This window comes from Pleurodeles waltl, chromosome 4_2, assembly GCF_031143425.1.
Source record: "Pleurodeles waltl isolate 20211129_DDA chromosome 4_2, aPleWal1.hap1.20221129, whole genome shotgun sequence".
Lineage (NCBI taxonomy): Eukaryota > Metazoa > Chordata > Amphibia > Caudata > Salamandridae > Pleurodeles > Pleurodeles waltl.
In genome coordinates, this window is record NC_090443.1 from 85,552,695 (window position 1) to 85,577,268 (window position 24,574).

General features: G+C 47.8%; 1 protein-coding gene across 5 annotated transcripts in view; it reads right to left on the reverse strand.

Moving 5' to 3' along the window:
* Positions 1 to 24,574, reverse strand: part of R3HDM2 (R3H domain containing 2) — a 1,111,447-nt gene that overhangs the window by 240,003 nt on the left and 846,870 nt on the right. For all 5 annotated transcript variants that reach the window (XM_069230792.1, XM_069230791.1, XM_069230789.1 and 2 more), the window contains one exon: positions 15,348 to 15,502. In XM_069230792.1, the coding sequence (XP_069086893.1) occupies positions 15,348 to 15,502 (155 nt within the window). The remainder of the gene's footprint in view (positions 1 to 15,347; positions 15,503 to 24,574) is intronic.

Sequence of the window (24,574 nt, forward strand, 5' to 3'; positions counted from 1 at the left end):
GGCTTTGTCAAGGGGTCACCCCATCAATATATAGGTAAGGCCCAACAGCTCTGTCAACCGGGTCACCACACAAGAGTAATCACATTAGGATTCATCCTTAACAACCAATGGAGTAAATAATGGAATGGTTACTTACCAGTAGGAGTAGTTTTGCGCCTGAATAGTCTTCTGGATTCACATGCTGTGCATTATTCCATCATCTGGTGGTTGGGTTCGGAATAGTCTGTTTTTCCCTTTTTGCCCCGTTTTTGGAAGTCGTTGACCGCCATTTGGTGCTTGGTCTGTTCCCTTTGTGACGTCAGATGGCACTCCGGTAGTTCCTGTGCGTGATGGCCATCCTCAAATTCTTTTTCCATTCTTGTTCTTCTCATGTCTTGAACAGTTTATCTTTATATGTGACCAATTCCCCACCTGTTTGTCTTATTCTCATTTTGGAGGAGGTGGGTGGGTCACATGTGAATCCAGAAAACTTTTCAGGCTGCAAAACTAGTCCTACTGGTAAGTAACCATTTAATTTTGCAGCATGAATCCTTTTCTAGATTCACATGCTGTAGATTAGATTATGTAGCGGTTTCCCCTTCCTTGGGTTGGTTGAGGAGAAATTTGTGAGCTCGCAAACAGGTGCTGTAATACCATGTCTCCCACTTGAGCTTCCTTCTGCATTTATAAGTCCACACAGTAATGCTTTGTGAATGTTTGTGGGGATGACCAGGTTGCTGCTGCACAGGTAGTGCCTATAGGCACATTTGCCATTAATGCCAGTGCTGCGCCCTTCTTTATAGTTGTGTGCTTTAGGGTAATGAGGTAGACATTTGCCAGCTGAGGCGTAGCATGTTAGTATGGTCTTCACGATCCATCGTGCAATTGTTCCCTTTGTGACGGTTGACCCCTTGCTGGATTTGGCATATGAAACAAACAGTTGTTTCCCTTGTAAAACTGTTTGGTTTCCTCTAGATAGCATATCAGTGCTCTTCTTACGTCAAGAGTATGTAATGTCTTTTCCAGTTGCATTTGTGGGTCCTTAAATAATACTGGGCACGGGATGCTTTGGTCGACATGGAATTTCCTCACCATCTTAGATAGGAATTGAGGATTTGCCCTAAGGACTTGTCCTTCTGAATTTGCATGTATGGTTCCTGTATTGTTAGCACTTGAAGCTCATTTACTCTCCATAGTGATGTGACTGCTTTCAGAAAAGCAGTTTTTAATGTGGCACACTGGAGATCTGCTTTATACATAGATTCAAATGGTTTTTTCATCAACTGTTTAAATACCAAAGCTCCCCCAGTGTGGGTCATGTATTACTCCCACTTTTGACTGTGTTCACTTGGACTCTGCTAACCAGGACCCCAGTGACTGCGGTCTCTTCTTCTAAATTTGGTTGCTTAGGACTTTACACATCCCACAATCGGCATACTGGTGCCCCCATATGAGTTCTTAGTATATGGTACCTAGGTACCCAGGGCATTGGGGCACCAGGGGTTCCCCATGGGCTGCAGCATGTATTGTGCCACCCATGGGAGCTCATGCAAAATGTGTCTGCAGGCCTGCCATTGCAGCCTGTGTGAAAAGGTGCATGCACTCGGTCACTACAGGTCACTGCACCAGGTCACTGTAAGCCACCCCTATGGTAGGCCTTACTAGCCCAGAGGGCAGGGTGCAGGTACCTGTGTGTGAGGGGACCCCTGCATGAGCACAGGTGCCCCTACGAACTCCAGTTCCATTACACTGGACTTCCTAAGTGAGGGGAAGTCATTTTACCTGTACTACATAATGGTAACTGAGCCACCGGTATGCTTTGAAGGGCACATTTGGTACCCTCCTTGCAGAAACCGGTTTGCACCAGCCCAGGGACCCCTGGTACTTGCTATTGTGCTTAAATGGACAATTGAAAGGTAGTTAACACTTCCTGTCCATCACCACCCCAGAGGTGGTGCCCAGAACTCCTCCATATGGCCACTTGATTCTGCCATCTCGAATCCAAGGTGGGCAGAGGCCCCTGGGAGCATCTGAGTGGCCAGGTCAGGCAGTTGATGTCAAGGCACCCTTCTGATATGTGGATACCCTGATAGGTGACCAATCCCCCTTTGTGGGCTATTTAGGGTCTCCCTCTTAGGTAGGTCTCAGATTCGACGTGCAAGATTCCAGCAGGAGTCCTCTGCATCATTTTTTTAATCTTCTGGCCAACGGGACTACAACCGGACCCTCCAGGAACCAACAATCTCCAACTCCAGTGATGACTCCGCTATGTAATACAATTTCTCCGGCTCCTTCCAGGAACTGCAACATTTGCCTGGCTGTGCATCCTTTGAGGGTGACGAGTCTTCAGCCTGCACAAGGAGTAGGAAGGAATCTCCCTTGGAGTGAAGGAGTCACTCCTCTGCATCCACAGGCACCACCTGCAATGACCGGCTGCGTGGATCCTGCAACACAGGTGGTGGTCTGGAGTGGTACTCTCAACCAGCTGTCCGACTTGGAAGATGGTAAGCCCTTGCCTCTCCTTGCAGGACAGTACACCCCTGTGCACCGCAACCCCTACTGCCACCAACGCTTGTTTGTTCTTCCTTCAAGGGATCTTCAGGCTCCTTGTAGCCCCGGCCCGAGCACTCCTTCCTGCAAAGCACACTCCCTTGCCTGCTGCTCCAGCAATATGGGACTCCTCTTGAGGTGTGTGAGTGGGCCTCACTGCAACTCCTGTGCCTGCTGCCCATGGGTCGCCTCTGGGGGCTGCCTCCTCTTCTTGTGATTCCCCCAGCTGCTGAGGGTCACCTTGGACTCTCCTCCTTGTGTCGACTCCCCTGGACCATGCCGGTCATCTTCAGCCTTGTAAAACCTTCTTCTCAGATTACTGCATTTGCCAAGGCTTGTTGGTGGTTTTCCAGCACCACTGACTGACTGCATCACGACCACCAACATGGGACATCACTTGCATCACTTCTGGAACTCCTCTTCTGCTCCTGTGCAGGACTGCTGACGTTCTTCATCCACTGTCGACCTGATCCTGCAACCACAGAAGGGTGGGAATTGGCTCCAGCCACATCCGGAGTCTCCATCACGAACTGGACTTGGTCCCTTTCCTTTGCAGGTCCTCTTCTGTCAGGATCCACCTTTGGTTTCTTCCAGTCTATTCTGGGTGTTGCACAGTCCTTTTCCAAAGTCCTCTTTTGGGGAAAAACAAGAACTTACCTCTTCTCCTCTGGTCGCTGGGGCACCCTGGGACTTACCACTTGGGGTTCCTAGTTCCTTCAGCTCCCTTCTACTGATTCCATGTCCTTGGATAGGGGACTGCCTTTCACATTCCACTTTTTTAGTATATGGTTTTGCCCTCCCCTAGTGCCCTAACTGTTTGCTATTGCTTTTACCAATGCCTATTGTTTCTATGCTATTTCCTGATTACTAATGTGTATATAATAGTGTGTGTTACCACCAGTTGGGGTATTGCCTATACAGTATTTTAGTATTTGTGTTACCATTATAAAGTACCTTTATTTTTGTAATGCTATGTGGTTCTTTCATGTGTGTAAGTGCTGTTTGACTATAGTGGTATTACATGTCTCCTAGATAAGTCTCGGCTGTTCATCATCTGCAGCTACCTCTAGAAAGCCCTGGCTTTCTAGACACCGACTACTCTTCACTAATAGGAGATACCCGGAATAAGGTGATAACACCATAAGTGCTCACCACACACCAGGCCAGCTCCTTACAGGCCACAACTGATGCCAAGTGTACTTTGAGAGATGAATAGTTGATCACACTGTCCAGCAGGTGTGTGAGATAGGTTATTACTGTCTCCAAGGTATTGTTCTTTGTGCACCACAGGAGGTACCTTTTCCAATTTGATGTGTAGCATTGTCTTGCTATTGGCTTTCTAGCCTCCTTCAGTATTTCCACGGTCCTAGTTGGTAGATTTAGGTACCCAAATTCTATGTATTCAGGCAGTATGCTGTTAGATTGAGTGTTGCTGGTTCTGGGTGGAACACTCGCCTCTTTTGCATTGTGAGCAGGTCTCGCTCCACCTTGATCATTTGTCCTTTGAACAGCTCGAGTAGATTTGAATACCAAGTTTGTCTGGCCCACTGAGGGGTTAACAGGATGGGATTTTGTCCCAGGCTGCTTGGCCTTCTCCAGTACTTTTGGCATTTGGAGGAAAGGCATAGGCAAATCTCCCTGACCAATTTAGTGAGAGGGCATTCCCTTCTGACTGGTGGTGTTGAAACCTGGAGGCAAAGAGTTGGCATTTTCTGCTGATACTAACAGGTTGAGTGTTGGTGTGCCCCAAACCCGGAAGAAGAAAAAAAAAAAAAAAAAAAAAAAAAAAAAAAAAAAAAAAAATCGAGGCTTTCTTATTTTATCTCCCATTCATGTGAGCTGCTTTCCTGTCTGCTCAGTCTGTCTGCCTCTATGTTGTCCTTCTCTGGTAGGCTGAGTTGATCTCTTGTTTCATTGCCTATTTCCATCTCTCTTGGGCTAGCTGCTTAGGGTAAAAGCCCTTGTGCCCCCTTGTTTGTTCAGGTAGAAGATTGTTGTTGTATTGTCTGTTTGGATTAGTATGGTTTTTCCTTCTACTTATGTTTTAAAGGCTTTCAGGGCTAGTAGCGCTGTCTTCATCTCTAGGAATTTGATGTGTTTTATTGCATATGCCTTGTTTAACTGGCCTCAAATTCTCAAGTTGCCTGTGTGTGCTCCCCATCCATTGTGTAATGTATCTGTGGTAATGGTCACCAACAGAGTTGTTGTCTTGACAGGTATCCCCTTGGTTATGTCTTTGGATGCCCACCACTGTATCTCCCCCTGTATTCTCTGTTACAACCACTAGATCCTCACAATTCCCGTTGGCTTGTAATCAGCTGTTGCCTAGCCATTCCTGGAATGGGCGCTTGTGGAGTCCCAAATCAGTTATGAAGGGGATGCATAATGCCATCAAGCCCATTAGTCTCATGACTGTCCTCACTGTCAAAGATTGCCCCCTCTGGTAAAGGCGAGTTTGTTTTGTGATCGCCTGTACTCTCTTACAGGTAGTAGGGTATGCGTGTGCTCTTCTTGCATCCAGTCCTGATGCTAGGACAATCTGCTCCAAATGTGGCTCTGGGGATGATCTTTTGTGGTTTATGCAGAGCCCCAGTTTTTGTAGGGTTTGATCACTGTTTGAGTATCCCTTTGACACTTCTCCTTTGTATATGCTTTTATCAGCCAGTCATCCAGGTAGGGGTACACATGAATCCCCTGCTTCTTAAGGATGCTGCACCTGCTGTCAGGTTTTTTGTAAAAATCCTTGGAGCTGACTTTATTCAGAAAGGTAAGACCTTGAATTGATAGTGAACCTCCTCGAATATGAGCCTGAGGCACTTTTTGCATGCTTGATTCATGGGTATGTGCAGGTAGGCATCTTTTAAGTCTATGGTGGCCATGTAGGCCCCCTTTTGTAGAAGTGGGATTACCTCTTGTAGTGTTGTCATTTTGAAATGTTGTGTGCTGATGAATTTGTTGATGAATCTGAGGTGCAGGATTGGTCTTAGTGTGAGTTTCTGTTTGGGCACCAGAAAGTAAGGGGAGTGGTTTCCCTTGTTGAACTCCCTTTTTGGTACTCTTCTATTGCATGTTTGTGTAGGAGTTCTTTTACCTCCTCTCTTATGTGTACCAGTTTTTTTTCCTGATACTTCGTCCCCTTTGATGGTCTTGGTATTGGAGGGCTTGTTAGTTCTATATAGTAAATGAGGTTTACCATGTTTAAAACCCACTTGTCGGGTATCTTTGTCCATTCTTGTGGGTATCACGCTATTCTGCCTCCCACTGGTGTTGTGTGTGGGTCCGAGGCTGAATCGGAGTCACTTTGAGGTTCCTCCACCTCCTCTGGGGGTTTGGCCTTTAGTGCTCCCTCTACTACTAAAGGGCTGCCTTGTGGGATGTTGCCATTGCTGGTATCCACATTGCTGGCCAGCCTGATGTGTGAAGCCTTGGACTTTTTGTTGCTGTTGTCCTGTTGGGAAAGGTCCGCTCCTGAAGGTCTTCTGGGCACATCTCCTCTTCTGAAAGTACCCCTGTATTGTAGAGCACCCATTGCCATTGCGGTCTCGTCATCCTTCGTAATTTGTTGCAAGGAATTGTCTACTTCCTGCTCAAACAAGGCCTCTCCTGTGAAGGGCTTATTTATAAGAGAGGCCTGGACTTTAGGTTTAAAGCCTGAGATCCTGAGCCAGGCATGTCTTTTGAGGCTTTTGCCTGTACACATTAGTCTGATAGCAGTATCTTCTGCACCCAAAGCTGATTTTAAACAAGTGGGGGTGACATTTTTCCCCTCCTGAATAATCAGTTTGGCTCCTGTCCTCTTCTGGGAGTTTTTTCAATAGCTCCTCTATCTCGTCCCATTGTTTGTGACCATATCTGCTGAACAGGGCATTAGAATTGGCTATACGCCATTGTGCTGCTGCTGCTTCTCTTTCCATTTCCTCCCTACCATGTCCAGTCTTTTGCCTTCCTTCTTAACAAGTGGTCCTGTGGAGGTATGGGCATTACACCTCTTTCTGGGTATAGCGACAAGGGTGGAGCCTGGGAAAGTGTTTCCTTGTATGTATTTGGGATCCTTTGAAGAAGGTTTGTACTTCTCTATTCTTAGTCTTATGTCTTTACTGGAGGCTGGTTCCCTGAAAGCTTCCTCGTCTTGGTCCAGTATGCCAGGTAGCAAAGGAAGATACAGGTTTTCCTTGCTTGTTGGCATAAGGGTTTCTAGAAGGAAGCATGAGTCTCCTTTCTCCTCCTCCAGGGATACTCTAAGTTTTGGCAGCTTGTTTGATGAGGCCATTGTAGAAGGTTATGTTGTCTGGGGGTGAAGCAACACAAAAGGATGATGGGCGGAGTGCTGAACAATGCAAACACTCACCCCCAGTCACAGATCTGGGTTTAATCCATCGTTCTTTTTCTCACCATGCCACCCCAGTTTGGACCCAGCCATATGCAAATCAGCCTTGACCCTGTTCCTCATGGGAACAGTCCAGCCCGAACTGCCAAGCCGGTGGTCCCTGGACCGGACACAAGCATCCTGGGACCGGTTTCAGGGTTTCACCCTTCATCAGCCAGGCTAGCTTGAATCCAGTGGCACAGTGAGCAAGGGACCCACGTCTGGGCATACCCTTCCCACTTAGGGCAACTTTAGCAACACAAAAGGATGATGGACGGAGTGCTGAACAATGCAGACATTCACCCCCAGTCACAGATCTGGGTTTAATCCATTGTTCTTTTGCTCACCATGCCACCCCAGTTTGGGCCCAGCCATATACAAATCAGTCTTGACCCTGTTCCTCATGGGAACAGTCCAGCCCGAGCTGCCAAGCCAGGTCCTCCCTGGACCAGAAACAAGCATCCTGGGACCGGTTTCAGGGTTTCACCCTTCATCAGCCAGCTGTTTTTGCATTTGTTGCCCCAAGTGGAAAGGGTATGCCCAGACGTGGGTCCCGTGCTTGCCATGCCACCAGATTCAAGCTAGCCTGGCTGACTAAGGGTGATACCCTGAAACCGGTCCCGGGATGCTTGTTTCTGGTCCAGGGAGGACCTGGTCTGGCAGTTCGGGCTAGACTGTTCCCATGGGGAACAGAGTCTAGACTGATTTGCATATGGCTGGGTCTGAGCTTGAATGGCATGGCAAGCAAAAAAAACTGATGGATTAAACCCAGATCTGTAACTGGGGTGAATGTTTGATTTGTTCTGCATTCCGTCCATCTTCTGTTGTTTTTGCGTCTGGGGTGAAGGCCTCGAGGGGTAGTTGTCTACCTCCTCTTCTGGGCTTTCTGTTTTGAGGTCATTCCCGTCTTCCTTGAAAACTCCCTGTGCTTCCTCCCCTTTAGGGTCATAGAAGTCTTCCTCAGTCTCTACCCCTTGTGGTACTGGTGTTGCAGGGGCTTTGAAGGGGTATCTTCCTCTTTGACATCTGCGGTCGTGGAGGGCTTGCTTGTGATTCTGAATCCCTTCAGCGCCATTTCAAATTCCTTCTTGTGCTGAAGACTTCCAGCCTTCACCTTTTCTTCTCCACTTCCAAGGCCTTTTTGATGTCCTGCGGTGAGGATGTCCTCTTTTTCGGAGAAGCTTATCCCTCCTCAGAAGGTCTCTTGCATCTTTCGAGGGTTCTCGCTACGTGGTGAGTTTTGTCTGTTTCTACGTTCTGCCTTTATCAGTCTCCCTGTGCTGAGATCCGTGGGCCTCTTAATTTCGTAGCTGGCCCTTGATCGTCGTATTCTTGGGAGTCGGGCTGCCTTGTGCAACTTCTTTTCGGGGAATCGGGTCTCCAGGGGTTTCAGCTGTCTTCTCACCTTCTTGGGTCTTTTCTCAGCGTCCTTCGCCAAGCGTTTCTATTAAGCGTCCCCTTTGAGGATTTCTGTCTGATCCCCTGTGGATTGATTCCACGCCTCCGGCCTATTCCTCGTCATCGCCGGAGAGGCCTCTGTCCTTCACGGACGGTTGTTGTCTTTGGCAGAACATTGCTGCTCGATGCTCTTCTCTGTTTTCGGTGAGCTTTAAGAGTCTTTAGCACAAATGTGGCACAGTCCTTATCCCTGTGGTCTCCCGGCAGGCAAAGGTTGCAGACTTTGTGTGGGTCACGCCGTGCAAATTTGTGGTGGCAGTTCAGGCAGAACTTAAAAGGGGTATTTTACATGACCCCTACTTTGCTTCATTCTCTGTCCATGTGGAGAAATCCTGCAGGGTCTCCCGCAGAGAAGTGGTGGAAAAAAAGGGTTCCCTTTCTCCCTCGCTCTCCTCCCTCTGTCTTTCGAAGATTTTCTTTAAAAACTCCTGTTTTATTTTAGATTCTTCAGCGTAGTTGGATAAAACTTTGGAGCTTCTCCTTTAGCTTCCAGACCCAATGGTGGAAAAAATAATCTAAAGATGTCTAACACGCACAGGAACTTCTGTGGCGCCGTCTGACATCACACAGGAGATGGCCCAATCACCAAATGGTGGTCGAGGCCTAAAAAGAAGCAAAAGGAAAAAAACAGACTATTCTGGATCCAACCACTAGATGGCGGACTAATGCACAGAATGGGAATCCAGAAAAAGGATTCATGCTGCAAAACATTTAAACAAATTCATTTTTAATATAAGAATTGCAATGCTTCTCAATGATCATTGTCAAGTAAGTATGTCAAATCAAATCACCCATAAGCATGTTTAAGAGTCTTTCTTTAATCTCTTCAAATCAAATCAAATCAAATCATTAACATTTATAAAGCACGCTACTCACCCGTGCGGGTCTCAAGGCGCTAGGGGGAAGGGGGTTACTGCTGCTCGAAGAGCCAGGTCTTGAGGAGTCTCCGGAATACGGAGTGGTCCTGGGTGGTCCTGAGGCTGGTGGGGAGGGTGTTCCAAGTCTTGGCCGCCAGGTAGGAGAAGGACCTCCCACCCGCTGTGGAGCGGCGGATGCGAGGGACGGCGGCGAGAGCGAGGCTGGTGGAACGGAGTAGACGGGTGGGGACGTAGAAGTTGAGGCGTCGGTGGAGGTATTCTGGTCCCTTGTTGTGGAGGGCTTTGTGTGCGTGGGTGAGAAGTTGGAAGGTGATCCTTTTGCTGACTGGGAGCCAATGCAGGTGTCTCAGGTGGGTGGAGATGTGGCTGTTGCGGGGTATGTCGAGGATGAGGGGGGCGGAGGCGTTTTGAATATGTTGCAGACGTTTCTGGAGTTTTGCGGTGGTCCCAGCATAAAGGGTGTTGCCGTAATCCAGGCGGCTAGTGACGAGGGCGTGGGTCACCGTCTTTCTGGTGTCGGCGGGGATCCAGCGGAAGATCTTGCGGAGCATGCGAAGGGTGAGGAAGCAGGAGGAGGACACGGCGTTGACTTGTTTGGTCATGGTGAGAAGAGGGTCCAAGATGAAGCCAAGGTTGCGGGCGTGGTCTGAGGGGGTCGCTGCGGTGCCAAGGGCCGTGGGCCACCAGGAGTCGTCCCATGCGGTCGGGGTGTTGCCGAGGATGAGGACTTCCGTTTTGTCCGAGTTCAGTTTCAGACGGCTGAGCCTCATCCAGTCTGCGACGTCCTTCATACCATCTTGGAGGTTGGCCTTTGCGCTGGCGGGGTCCTTGGTGAGGGAGAGTATAAGTTGAGTGTCGTCGGCGTAGGAGGTGATGATGATGCTGTGCTTGCGTACGATGTCGGCGAGGGGGCTCATGTAGACACTGAAGAGTGTTGGGCTGAGCGATGAGCCTTGAGGGACGCTGCAGATGATCTCGGTGGGGTCTGAGCGAAAAGGAGGGAGGTAGACTCTTTGAGAGCGGTTGGAGAGGAACAAGGCGATCCAGTCCAGGGCCTGGCCTTGGATCCCGGTGGGGGGGAGGCGGGTTATTAGGGTGCGGTGACAGGCGGTGTCAAAGGCAGCCGAGAGGTCGAGGAGGATGAGGGCGACTGTTTCAACGTTGTCCATCAGGGTTCTGATGTCGTCTGTGACTGAGATGAGGGCGGTTTCAGTGCTGTGGTTGGCTCGGAATCCGGATTGTGAGGGGTCGAGAAGGTTGTTGTCTTCAAGGAAGTTGGTGAGCTGTTTGTTGACGGTCTTCTCTATGACTTTGGCAGGGAAGGGGAGGAGCGAGATGGGGCGGAAGTTCTTCATGTCGCTTGGGTCAGCCGTAGGTTTCTTTAGTAGGGCGTTGACTTCGGCGTGTTTCCAGCTTTCGGGGAAGGTAGCAGATGAAAAAGAGGAGTTGATGATGGTCTGGAGGTGCGGGGCGATGATGTCGTCGGCTTTATTGAAGATGAAGTGTGGACAGGGGTCCGAGGGGGCGTCCGAGTGGATTGAGTTCATGGTGGTTTTGGTCTCTTCAGTGTTGATGTGGGTCCAGGCTTTGAGGGTGATGGCTGGGGGTGTGGGTTCAGTGTTGATCGGCTGGGTCTGGTGTCCGAAGCTGTCGTGGAGGTCGGTAATCTTACGATGGAAGAAGGTGGCGAGGGAGTTGCACAGGTCTTGTGAGGGCGTGATGGCGTTGGGGTTGGAGAACTCTTTTACGATGCTGAAGAGTTCTCTGCTGTTGTGGCAGTTTTTGTCCAGTCTATCAGTGAAGAAATTCCTTTTGGCTGCGCGGATCAGGTGGTGGGGTTCGCGGGTAGCGTTCTTGAGGGCGGTCATGTTGTCAGCGGTGTGGTCCTTACGCCAGGCTTTCTCGAGGGCGCGACAGGTTTTCTTTGATTCCTTAAGGGTGTCAGAGAACCAGAGAGGTTTTTTGGTGTTGGCCTGTCTTGGAGGGCGTCTGAGGGGAGCAAGGTTGTCTGCGCAGTTGGTGATCCAGTTCGTGAGACTGAGGGCTGCGTCGTTGGGGTCGGTGGTGAAGGTAGGTTGGTTGTCGATGAGCGTGGAGAAGAGCTCTTCTTCGGGGATTTTTTTTCCACTGTCGACGAGGGATGCGTTGAGTGCGGAGGTGGCGGGTCTTGCGTCGGAAGGTGAAGTGGACACAGCTGTGGTCGGTCCAGTGTAGAGCGGAGGCGTGGCTGAAGGAAACGTGTTTGCTGGCGGAGAAGATGGGGTCAAGCGTGTGTCCGGCAATGTGGGTGTTCACCAGTTGCTTGAGGCCGAGGTTGGCGAGGTTGTCGAGCAGGGCGGTGGTGTTGGGGTCGTTGTTCTGTTCTAGATGGAAGTTGAGGTCGCCGAGGAGGATGTAGTCTGGCGAGGCGAGGGCGTGCGGTGATGGAGTCGCTGAAAAGGGCGCGCGGTCCGGGGGGGCGGTAGATGAGTGATCCTCTGAGGGTGGTCCTGGGGTCGGTGCGGATCTGGAAGTGCAGGTGCTCTGCGGCGAGGGGGGTGTCTTCGGTGGAGGTGGTGACGCTGATGGAGTCTTTGAAGACGATGGCGATTCCTCCTCCTACTTGGTTGGTGCGGTCTTTCCTGGAAATCTTGTAGCCTTCGGGGATGGCTATGGCGATGTCTGGGGCCGAAGCGGCGTTCATCCAGGTCTCCGTGATGAAGGCGGCGTCCGGTGCTGTGGAGTCCAGGAGGGCCCAGAGTTCAACGGCGTGCTTGTGGACGGATCGAGCGTTGACCAGGATGCATTTGAGGTGGTTGATGGCGCGTGGGCTGGTGGTCGTGGTAGTTTCGTGGTGGAAGATACGTTTGCAGGTGTGACATGCGAAAGGTCCATGGGTACGTTTCGGGTTAGCATGGAAGCAGGTGCTGGAGCGCCCTGGGTTGAGGGCGTGGAGGGTGGTGGGGTCGTAGCAGAGCAGCGGGGTTTGGGAGTGCTGAGGACCAGGGGTTCAGGACTTCAGGCTAAACAATGCAGCCAACTACTAGAAAATCATGCACTACAGGGCCAAAGAGCAAAATCTCGAGCTGTGTGAGAGCTTTAAAATTCAATAAAACTTCTTCTAGGAGCATGAATAAAGCTCCCTGGGACACTTAAGGCCAGTTTTCAAAAGCACTTCTGGGGAGGCTGCTGCACACCCTGCAGCCCATCCTCTCCACATATCACAGAGATATCACTGGTGGTGCCCCTGCTGCTCCTTGATTAACAGCAAGTGAAAAGAAAATATGAACTTGCAAGGCATTATGGGGTGCTCCAGGCATATAAAAAGTGTCTCACTCAAGCTCTAACTGTTGCTGTGGGTTCATGCAGCGCATTATTTCATTTTTGGGCACCATGGTCCCACCCAGGGCACAGCCCGCCTTCCATCAGTTTTCACCTCCTTATGTTTTCTCATGACATTGCAGGGAGCCCACTCCAGTGCTGCCAAGCCAGCTCCCTGCCAGGTCAGCACTATTCATGACTGACATGAGCTGGCATTCTGATTCTACCACTCGCACAGTCACAGGCAGATTGCTACCATGCTCTGCCACCCTTGCTCCCACCAGTTCTGAGCACTGGTAGCAGGATTTGGCTCAGATAAGGGATTCAGCTCTTCTGCTGACCTCTTGCTGGATGTCTGTTGTTCAGACCCTAGGGATGGTGGCACAGGGCCCTCTAGTAATCCGCTGGCAATGGCATATCTTTTGTGTCGCCTCCAGCAAGATGTGGGCCCCCGGGGCAAGTCCCATGCACGAATCCCAAACCCAGAAATGTAACCACCTGTTACAGATGAACCAACCCAAGGACGCTGCCCTACACCATGGAGATTTAGAGAAACTGTGGCAGTGTGCCATGTGCTCAGTATCATAGGTTAAAGGTCAAACATATGAAAGAAAATCTCAGGTCCCGCTGCCCAATTTTGGACATCTTTGGCTCGTTTTAGTCCTTGTGACCAGCTCTAGTCACCAGGAGCACCCTCATCAGGCCAACCAACGTCTAAAGGGGCGCACTTCACAGGAGCTAGGGTTTTGGGCTCCCTGCATCAGTCTTCTGCTTTGCCTGGCTCATGCTGCTCCTCCACCCTTCCACAGCCCCTCCACCACTGGCCTTGAGAAAACATGCTTGCTTGCATTCCAAGGCTCCATATCCACCTCACTGTCTTCCACCTAGGGGAGCAGCAGAGTCTAGGTCTTCCCCCCAATGGCCCTCAAAGGGCATTCGGGGGGCAGTGCCACATCATAGTCCTGGGGTCAGCTGCTGACAGAGTCCATCAGGCAGGTTAGAATTTGACTTATCTTTCCAGATGGCTCTTTTTTAGTTGTCATGCCTTCCCAATTGGAGAACTTTCTCTCTCTCTGTTTCTGCCTTGTGCAGTGGTTTATAAATGGGTTGGAAAGTTACAGATGCCAGGCATCCTTGGTCAATTCTAGGATGCTACATAATTGCCCCCTCCCTCCCCTCCCCAAACCATCCTGCACCCAATTCTGAGACAAGCTGAAATGGCACAGTCAAGTTTCCTCTTAAGAGAGCCCCTCTGAGGATCTCAGTTTCACCCCTAGTTGACATCACTGCCAGATTCCTTTTTAACCAAAACATTAATGGCAAGCCTTTCTGTGTTGGCTCCAGATGTCTGGGCTTCCTACTTTGTTCAATGAGCTTGGGCTGTACAAGACTAGGTGCAGTGTTACAAGCTAATTATAAGATGCAGATTTTCCCCATGCCCCTTTCCTCTCCCAGAAACTGGGCAAATCACTGATAACTGCACCCTCTTCTGGAGAGTAGAGTAATAAATATGGCCCAGTAGAGGTGATAAACCCTGGAATCTGATTAGAAGCTGGGCCAGAGAAATATGGCAAATCTTCACGCGTCTTAAGATGTGTATGTAGTGTGTTGAGAACTGCATACTTAAACTCTGCCTGCATGCTTTACCCCAGTCTAGTACCTTGATGGATTGTGTAGGCCTGAGTGCAGCAAAACTGCACTTTAATGTAGATTTCACCTATATGTAAAATACAATGAAAGTACTATAGATTTTCAGTAAACCCTACTGACCTATCTATGAACTCCCACTAATACAATAAGGCCTACCCCGGGTCAGCACCTATCTTTACAGAGCCCCTTCTGTGCCAGCTTGCTGTACACAATTATCTGACTGTGCACAACAGTAGTCTCACACGTACAGCCCACACCTGCTTGTGCACACTTGTAACCAGCGTAGAGCCCTTTACACTAGCTGCGGCACAGCAACCTTATCTTAAAATGGGGACACTGGTGGTAAACATGCACAGTCCAATTACCATGAATTTACCGTGAGTGAGACTCGGTAGTGAGATCCACACACAGTAAACGTGCAAAACCTAGGTGATAAAAAGCGAAAAATACTGGTACACTAGACCATATGCAACAGTTATTGGCGAGTAAGGGGACAAGAACGTTTCACCAAACTGTAATATGGAACCTCTGAGGAAGCAGTCTCAGGATCAAAAGCTCTTTATACTACCACACTGTGGAGAACATTACGGATGTTTGATCCAAGATCTGCTCACAGTTTTGGTAGAAATATACCAAACAGTTGAAGGAATAATACTCAAGAGGAGGGGCTCCAGGGAAACTTAAACAGTGATGTCACTGTTAGCCGTAAGTTCATTCGTCTTACCAAAAAATACAAAGTGATAACCGGTCTTAGATATCAACACAGTGCTCGTTCCTAAAAAAAAAAAAGGCTTATCCTTTCATCCGTTTCAAATAAATATAAAACAGTAGCCTACACAATGCAGAGAAACAGCCCAACTGTCAATACGAAGAACAGTTTGCATTCAAAGAATTAGAGAGCTTTCGGTATGGCCTTTCCTCATTACTTGTTTATTTAAGCAATCAAGTTTAATTTTATAGGTGAAATGTAATGCTTTGCCTCCACATACAAACACATACCATGCTTGCAATGGAGTTTTAGAAAATACAATAACAATATTCATGTGCCTGAAAAACACAATTATATAGGTTTTAAATGGAGGAGTGCCTTTACTTTTGCTTCTCAACAGCAGATTCATGCCTGGGCTTACTACAATGCTTTAGTAGTGTGCCAAGAACGTTCTTACCTGGAGCCGTTCTGCTGTGCTGGGGGTATAACACTGTAATAAATGGGGATTCCCCCGTTTGACATGCCTCCCTGAACGGTCTGGTTGGCAGGAACCAACACTGGCTGTTGATATGTTTGCTGCACGATGCCCTGTGACTCGTTTCCCACCGGAACCTGCATTAAGGAGACAAACCCTTTAAAACAATAAGGAAGTTTCAAGTTTAAAAAGTGCATACGATTAACGTTACATTTAATGTAACTCAGGAATTTCTCTCCTGTCACAAACTACCACCCTTACTCCTCTTCGATCTCGTACTGCCACCTGACTGATTTTTGAAGAAGCATCATCATTGAGGGTGTTAAGCAATCTGTATGCTACATAAACGCGCAGAGCTGGGAAGCACAAAGGTTTGGTTTGTTATACCAAAGACAAGCAAGATCAGACCCACATAATAGGATGAGGAGATCCACAGCTTTAGCATTAGATAGCCATGATACTCAGCAAGTGTCAAAAAGCGATCAAGCACCGCATAAAACAAATAAAAGGCATAGTCATCTTTCTACTATACAATGTCAAAAAAGTAAAAGTTGAGTGTTCAGATAAAGATCGGAGAACAGTACATAGATTATACATTCTCTTTTTAACCGAACCAAGAGGCAGGGAGGAAGAAGTGGCTGCACCCTCTGCAGGGCTATGATCTACAGCATTATAGTATAAAATATCTGAATGAACACCACGGCGGCATGAATTACGAAAGATGCTTTACAGCATACTGGGTTCAACAAAACAAGGTCAAATGACAAGAAACTGTTGACTTGGTTCTAAGAATAATTTTGCAGCTTAAAAGTCCTCTAGATTCAGCAGATGTGCATTATTTTGCCATTTAGTTGGGCCAAGAAACTATGTATCGGCAGAAGTCTTTCTTTTTGGGTGGAATCAAAAGACGCTCCCAATAACATCAAGCATACATACAAAATGCTCCATTGCACAGTCACCATCTCCAGATTCTTTTTCGCTCTTTCTCCCCCGCCATTTTTTCCAGATCCTTTTTTTTAACCAGGGAGGAGGGAGGATCAGGTATAACTCGAACTGCAAAACTACTGTTACAGGTAAAAAGAAAATAAGTTACTTACCTGTAACTGTAGTTCTCCAGTATTGGAATCTTTCATAGATTCACATGCTTGAATCATTCCCCGTCTTCGAGATGGGAGTCCCGGTACAATTTTCACAAGTAATGTTAAAACATATTGAAGAGAAAAAGGCCCTAGGCCTCTTAAATTTCATAGTCTATCAGAGTCATTTTGTGAAAAGGACCAAACCTGATCCTCCACCAATCAGACGACAGCACCCTTCAGCACCTCCTGAGAGAAGCTCTTGTAACTCAGATTTTTCAAGCACAAGTGCGTAGATTATGTTGAATATATAAAGAAAGAAAGAGGTGAAATTAGCTTCTCCGGGGAGGCGGGTGGGTCGCATGTGAATCTATGAAAGATTCCAATACTGGAGAACTACAGTTACAGGTAACTAACTTATTTTCTTACTCCAGTATTGGAACTTTCATAGATTCACATGCTTGAATCAGAGTAGAGAGCAATAACTATGCACATTGTAATATGAAAACACCTCTAATAAACAAAATATCTTGAACCACAAAACCTTATTATCATCATGCATAAAATGATGAACTATATAAGTATACCCCCATATGTCTATATATATATACACACACACACATATATATATATAAATACACCTATATACTTATCTCTATTACATACAGATATACCTGTGGAGATACATGATGAAATTCCAAGAAAAACAGTAAAAGAAATTATTATAAGACACTACTGTAACATGATCAATGTCTGCAAACCCGCTTATGTGATTGTGATAGCGTTCTTTTATCCTTATATACGTTTCTGTTTTTCTCTTTTTTAAAAAAAAAATGTAAACAATGTGCATACCTGTTTTAGGATGGAGGGATGTAGGAGAAATGGCTCACCTTCACCTGAAGAGATTCCTGAGAACCGCCTGGCCCACTGCTACCTCTCCGTGAGAGAGGGATTCCAAGCAGTAGTGGTTAGTGAAAGTATGACAGCTCTTCCACGTTGCTGCCCTACAAATGTCTTGTAGTGGCACTCCGGCAAACAGTGCCGCTGACGATGAGACTTTTCTCGTAGAGTGGGCATGCACAGATGACTGCAAAGGTTTGCCCGCTGCTTGATGGCAAAAGCGAATGGCTGAGGCGATCCATCTGGAAATACTCTGCTTGGATAGTGGGTACCTCTTCCTAGGAGCACTGTACGCCACAAATAACTGATTAGAGCGTCGAAAAGATTTAGACCCTCATTCTGACCCTGGCGGTCCTAAACCGCCAGGGCCGCGGGCAACAGAAGCACCGCCAACAGGCTGGCGGTGCTTCATTGCCCATTCTGACCGCAGCGGTAAAGCCGCGGTCAGAAAAGGGGATCCGGCGGTTTTCCGCCGGAATACCCCTGGCAGGGCTGAACCTCCATGGCGGCGCTGCAAGTAGCGCCGCCATGGGGATTCCGACCCCCTTCCCGCCAGCCTGTTTCTGGCGGTTTTGACCGCCAGGAACAGGATGGCGGGAACGGGTGTTGTGGGGCCCCTGGGGGCCCCTGCACTGCCCATGCCACTGGCATGGGCAGTGCAGGGGCCCTCTAACAGGGCCCCAGCATGATTTTCACTGTCTGCATAGCAGACAGTGAAAATCGCGACGGTTGCAACTGCACCCGTCGCACCCCTGCAACACCGCCGGCTCCATTCGGAGCCGGCCTCTGTGTTGCAGGGCCTTTCCCGCTGGGCCGGCGGGCGCTCCTTTGGCAGGCACCCGCCGGCCCAGTGGGAAAGCCAGAATGGCCTCCGCTGTCTTTTGACCGCGGAGCGGCCAAATGGCAGTGACCGCATGGCGGGCAGCGGCGGTCAGAATGACCGCCTTGGTCCTGTCCAAATAAAATTGAACACATCTTTTAACGTCTAAAGAGTGTAATGCCCTCTCCGCCGGAGTAGATGGATGAGGGAAAAAAGACTTGAAGACTAAAGGTTCGTTCATGTGAAAGTCTGACGGAACCTTTGGAATAAAATGCGGTTTAGTGCGCATTAACAGTCTATCGTGTTTAAGCTCCAGGAATGGCTCTTGGATGGACAGCGCTTGCACCTCGCTGACCCACCTAGCTGATGTAAGGGCTATCAATAAGGCAACCTTCCACGACAAGAACTTGAGGGAAGCACGATGGATCGGTTCAAACGGATGCTTCATCAGTTGTGCCAAAACAATATTCAGATTCCACGAAGGAGGTGGTGGTCTGAAAGGAGGGTAAACCCTGAAAAGCCCTTTTAGAAATCTCTTAATCAGCCAAGAAGAGAAGAGTGAGGGGGTGTCATCTGAACGTCTGTATGCAGCTTTGCTGCTAAGTGAACTTTAATGGACGAGTGTGCTAGGCCAGATTGAGCTAACTGTAAGAGATACAGCAATATTTCCTCTGGTGGTGAGACTAGAGGGTCAATCCGACGCTGATGACACCAGGCACAGAATCTTTTCCATTTACACTGATACGTCTTGTTCGTGCTATCCGCTCTGGCCTTCAACAAAATATCCCTGCAGTCCTGCGGGATATTCAAATGCGCAAACTCTCTGTGGTGAGGAGCCATGCTGATAATCGCATTGACTGCGGATTGGGGTGCCGAACCTGGCCGTTGTTCATTGTTAGTAATTGAGGTAACGGCTCCAGTGGAATATGAGGTTTGGCTGACAGAATGAGGAGCTCCGTGAACCAATGTTGGCGCGGCCAGTACGGGGCTATCAGTATCAGAGTGCACGATTCTGTTTTCATCTTCGTGAGGACCCTTGGGATCAACGGAATGGGAGGAAAGGCATAAGCAAAGATGTCTGACCAGACTATCGAAAACGCATTCCCCCAAGATCCCTTTTGGTGATTCCAACTTGCGAAGAACCGGCATTTGGCGTTGTCCTTCTTCGCAAACAGATCCACCGTTGGTGTTCCCCACTGGGAAAAAATCTGGTTCAGTACTGTCTGGTCTAGCTCCCACTCGTGGCAGTCTGATTTCTGCCTGCTGAGTGCATCTGCTGTCTTGTTGTTTATTCCAGGCAAGTGTACCGCTGATAGTGTGATGCCTTGCTGCGAGGCCCAGTTCCAGATCGCTTGGGCTTCCCTGGAGAGGTTGAGAGATCTTGTGCCTCCTTGTTTGTTGAGATAGTGCATCGTAGTGGTGTTGTCCGTTCTTATCACCACTCGCGATCCTGAGATTCTTGGGAGAAATGCTTGAAAGGCCAGGTGCACTGCCCTGAGTTCTAGCCAATTGATATGCATTGATGCCAGATGCATTGGCCATTTGCCACTTATTTTCAGGTCCTCTAACACCGCTCCCCAGCCTTCCAGTGAGGCATCCGTTGTTATGGTCCACGGGGCTGGCTGTTGAAGAAACGAGAGGCCGATTGACAGATGGTGCTTTTGAGACCACCATCTCAGAGTTCTGATCATTATCGGAGTTATTTGTACCTGGTCCTCGAAAGTGCCTGATACTTGGAGCCATTGACGATTTAGCTGCTCCTGTAAGGAGCGCATCTTTAGCCGACACAGAGGAATCGGAGGTATGCATGAAGACATCATGCCCAACAGTGATTTGAAGAGACGGACAGTAATCTTTCGTCTTCTCTGTATGGAACTCACTAGGGTCAGTAATCTTTGTTGCCTCTCTAACGTGGGACATGCCATGCCGGATTCTGTGTTCAGTTTTGCTCCCAGAAAAGTAATATTGCGTACTGGTAGAGGGTTGGACTTCTCCCAGTTGATTGTGAATCCGAGATTGGTCAGTAAGGAAACACACTTTCTTGTTGACTTGTGTGCTCCTGCGTAAGTCTTTGCCTTTATTAACCAATCGTCTAAGTATGGAAAAACCTGGTGCTTTCTTCTTCTGAGAAAGGCTGCGACTGGTGCTAGGCATTTGGTAAATATTCTTGGGGCTGATTTGAGTCCGAAAGGAAGGACGCGGTATTGATAATGGCTCCCGGCTACGGTGAATCTCAAATATTTTCTGTGGGCAGGGTGGATGGGTATGTGGAAGTATGCGTCTTTGAGGTCTAGTGATGACATAAAATCTCCTTGATTGAGACGCAGAAGGACGTCTTGCAGGCTGATCATTCAGAACAATTGCTTTTTTAGGTATACATTTAGTTCCCTTAAATCGAGGATCGGCCTCCAATCCTTCCACTTTTTCCGAATGATGAAGAACCTGGAATAAAATCCTGTTCCTCGTTGGGCCCGAGGCACCTTCTCTATAGCTCCCTTGAGAAGCAGCTTGTCGACTTCTTCTTTGAGTTGTTGAGGATATCTTGAAGGAGTCCTGCGGGGAGGGTTGGAGGGAGGTATCTGGATAAATTCTAAAGTATGGCCCCGTTCCACTAATTGTAGGACCCACTTGTCTGATGTAATGGTTTGCCATTGACTGAGGAATACGGAGATCCTCCCGCCCAGGGTGACAGGAGGAGGAATGAGCATAGCCGGCGCCTCAAAAACATCAGGTTCTACGAGCTGAATCTTTGGCCGGACGGGTTGAAGGTCCACGGCCTGCTGGCCTACTATAGGCTGGTTGAGTCGGCTACCTTTGCGAGTAGTATGGACGATACTGCTGTGAGGATGATGGATAGGAAGAATATCTCTGTTGTTGATATCCCCCTCTGTATGAGGGTTGGCCACACCCCCTAGGACGAAAGGACGATCTTCGATATTGCAGGGTCCCTAATGACCTTGCCGTGTCCGTCTTGATTGATTGTAGGGCTTCATCAACATGTTTTCCAAATAGCGCTTGGCCATCAAAGGGTAAGTCTAGGATTTTATTCTGGACTTCTGGGCGAAACGAGGTGGCTTTAAGCCAGCCCTGTCTTCTTAGTACAGCTGCACCTGCAAGCTGTCTAAAAGCAGTGGTCACTATATCCATTGCACAGTCTATAAGCTCTGCAGACGTGCGTTGACCTTCTTGTACAGTTTTATTTGCCTCCGATCTCGCGTCTTCTGGCAGTTGGTTAATAAAAGGTGCAATATCCGCCCAAAGCGGTCTGTCAAATCTAGACAAAATAGCCAAGGAGTTGGCAGCTCTAACTACTAGGCTAGCCATAGACGAAAACCTTTTCCCTATGTTGTCTAGCCGCCTACCCTCCTTGTCTGGGGGTGCGGAAATCGGGGCAGAAGGATTCTTCGATCTTCTTTGAACTGCCTGAGCTACTACTGAATCCGGAGGAGGATGTCCTGTTAAGCATGTTGGTGCATCATCAGGAGCTTTGTATTTTTTATCCAGACGTGGCAAAACTGCTGTGACTGTTGCCGGATTATTCATGACTTTAAGGCCCTCTTCCCACAGGTAGTTCACCATCGGGATAGAGCGCACAGACTTCTGAAAGGGCTCTTTAAAATCATATAGGAAACAGTCTGTTTGTTTAGTAGGTAACAGTAAGGCAAAACGCTTGGCTGCCCTCTCTAGAAGATTGTGAAAACCTCCAATGTCTTCTGGTGGGGATTCCACCTTCGAATGAGAAGGAGAAGAAGGAGCAGGGATAATGTACTCGTCCCACTCTGAGTGAGTGTCCATGAGCTCTCCTTCTTCCTGATCCCCTTCTGAGATGTCGGTGTCTTGGGGAATTGTCATGTCCGGAGTGGCCACATTTGTGAGGAGCAAGGACGTTGGTCTCTGATGTGGAGTAGAAACACCAGAAATAGGCGATGGAGGAGGTTGTTCTCCTTGAGGAGAAAACCTTCTGTTGTAATCCACTAACATCGCTCTAAGGCCAGTAAGCAGGTCGGAAGGAATATACACCCCCTGTTGATATTGCTGATGCTCCGAGTAAACCTGGGGATCATAAGCTTCTTCATATTCCTCCTCTTCCTGGTACTTTACATTCAATTCAGAAGGACTGTGGGCTGTTCCAAAAGGCCTGTCTTCATCTGAATTTTCGTCTCCCTCCAAAAGATGTACTGGCAGAAGGGAGGATACCTTACTAGGTGATGTGTGGGTTGGAGTTAACTTTTCTCCTCTTTTTTGATGTTTTTCCCTCGTCGACGACGTGTAAATCGACTTCGTCATGGATGGTGCCATCGATGCTGGACGCACAGTTATTTTAATAGCAGAAAGCCTCGCCGACGAGTCTACCGTCGACGACGGTAGGGCTGACACTGACATCAGCGCTGTCGACGATGATGCGGTGTAGACGGTCATCGACGCTGATGTCGTCGTTGCAGTTCTCGTTGATGATGGGTACTTGTTCTCGTCGACGATGTCGCCGGCGGAGCCGTCGACGATGGAAATCCAGAGGTAGCTGTTGTCGTAGGCAATGCACCCACCGACAGTGCCGTCGACGGGGAATCCGTCGACAAAGCCTTTTTTCCAGTCACAGAGGATGGTTTTTTGAAAGACACAGATGGTGGAACAGATGAAGACTTTCTGTGCCTCTTAGAACTGGAAGAATGTCTTTTCCCCTCTTTACTTGAAACTTTAGTTGGGGAAGAAGATGGGCTGCGACCCTTATAAGACCCTGAAGCAGTCTTTTTGAGGGCTTTTCTTGAGATTTTTGAGGGAGATCTAGAGCGTGATCTTGCCCTTTTAGATGATCTCTTAGATGTTGATGATTCCTCACTCTCAGAATCAGAAACTGGATCCTTCCTATGTTTTAGTTTCTGCAGCCATATTAATAATCTGCCTTCCCTGTCTTTTAAGGTCTTAGAAGAAAAAGTACGGCAAATCTTACAGTCTTTGGCTGAATTATCTGGGTACAGGCAGTAAATGCAGTCTTGGTGAGGGTCTTCAGAATGAAGTCTTTTCTTCCCACAAGTCTTGCAGTCTCTGAAGAGACTCTTCTTTTCCTTGTCAGTCATAGTTGAAAAATAGCTGACAAATCCAAATAAATGAGTTTCTCGGAGAGAAAAATAGTTGAATAAAGGTGTGAAGACAGAGCAGAGCTCTGAGGAGACTCCCTAGCAAGACGTGCGGTACAAAATCTGAGGTGCTAGAGCTTCTCTCAGGAGGTTCTGAAGGGTGCTGTCGCCTGATTGGTGGAGGATCAGGTTTGGTCCTTTTCACAAAATGACTCTGATAGACTATGAAATTGAAGAGGCCTAGGGCCTTTTTCTCTTCAATATGTTTTAACATAACTTGTGAAAATTGTACTGGGACTCCCATCTCGACGATGGGGAATGATTCAAGCATGTGAATCTATGAAAGTTCCAATACTGGAGTAAATCCAGTTCCTGTGCATTTTGAACTTCCTTTAAATTCACATACTTTGCATTGATTTTAAAACCATATAGTATAGTATAGTAATAGTAGTAGAGGACAATTAAGTATTAGTAGATGCAAACAGATGTTTAAATATATGTTGACCCAGCTAAACCTCTCTTCTTGATTGCATAATTATAGATTAGTGTTCAGTAAACATGTGTACTTAAGTCCATGTGGCTATTCTACAAATGTCTTGTACTGGTATGTTCCCTATGGAAGCTAATTAAGCTATTGTTTTTTTTCTGGTGGAATGGGTCCCTTGGCCTCCCATTTAAATCTTTCCACGACAATGAATAGCATAACTGTATACTTTGAACAATACATCCTGCAACTGTACCCATGAATACACATGTCCCCCCTTGCTCTTGTAGCATGTGGCACAAAAATTGTTAGCCCTTCCTTATTATTTTAGTTTGTTGCAAGTAGTACATATCTGCTGTTTTAAAACCTTGAGTGTGGTGTGCTTCATTGCTGGAAAAAGCAGGTGGATGAATGGACTTAACGCTAAACCATGAAACAACTATGGGCACAAAGTTGGGATTAGCTCTTACTAAAACTTGTCTTTATGGAATTGAATCTGTCGTTCATGGATAGTTAAAGATTGCATCTCACTCTGTGGAAGGAAAAGATTGTCGCAAAGAAAGCTAAATTTAACATAAGTTTTATCAATGTAACCGTATGCATTGGTTCAAAAGGTGATTTCATTAATTATGTTCGCGCTAAATGATTCCATACAGGAGGTGACAAATCTAGGTAGAGTAACCTCCTTTGTCCCCCCTAGAATTCTTTTCTTTATTGCTATTCTGAAACGATTTGTGCTGCTTTAGCCCAACTGCAGATAGACGTACTCTTTGTGAAACACAATATAGCTTTGAAATTAACAAGTAGATTAGATATCTGACAATGACTACCTCGTTTGTTTTGTTTAAATGTAT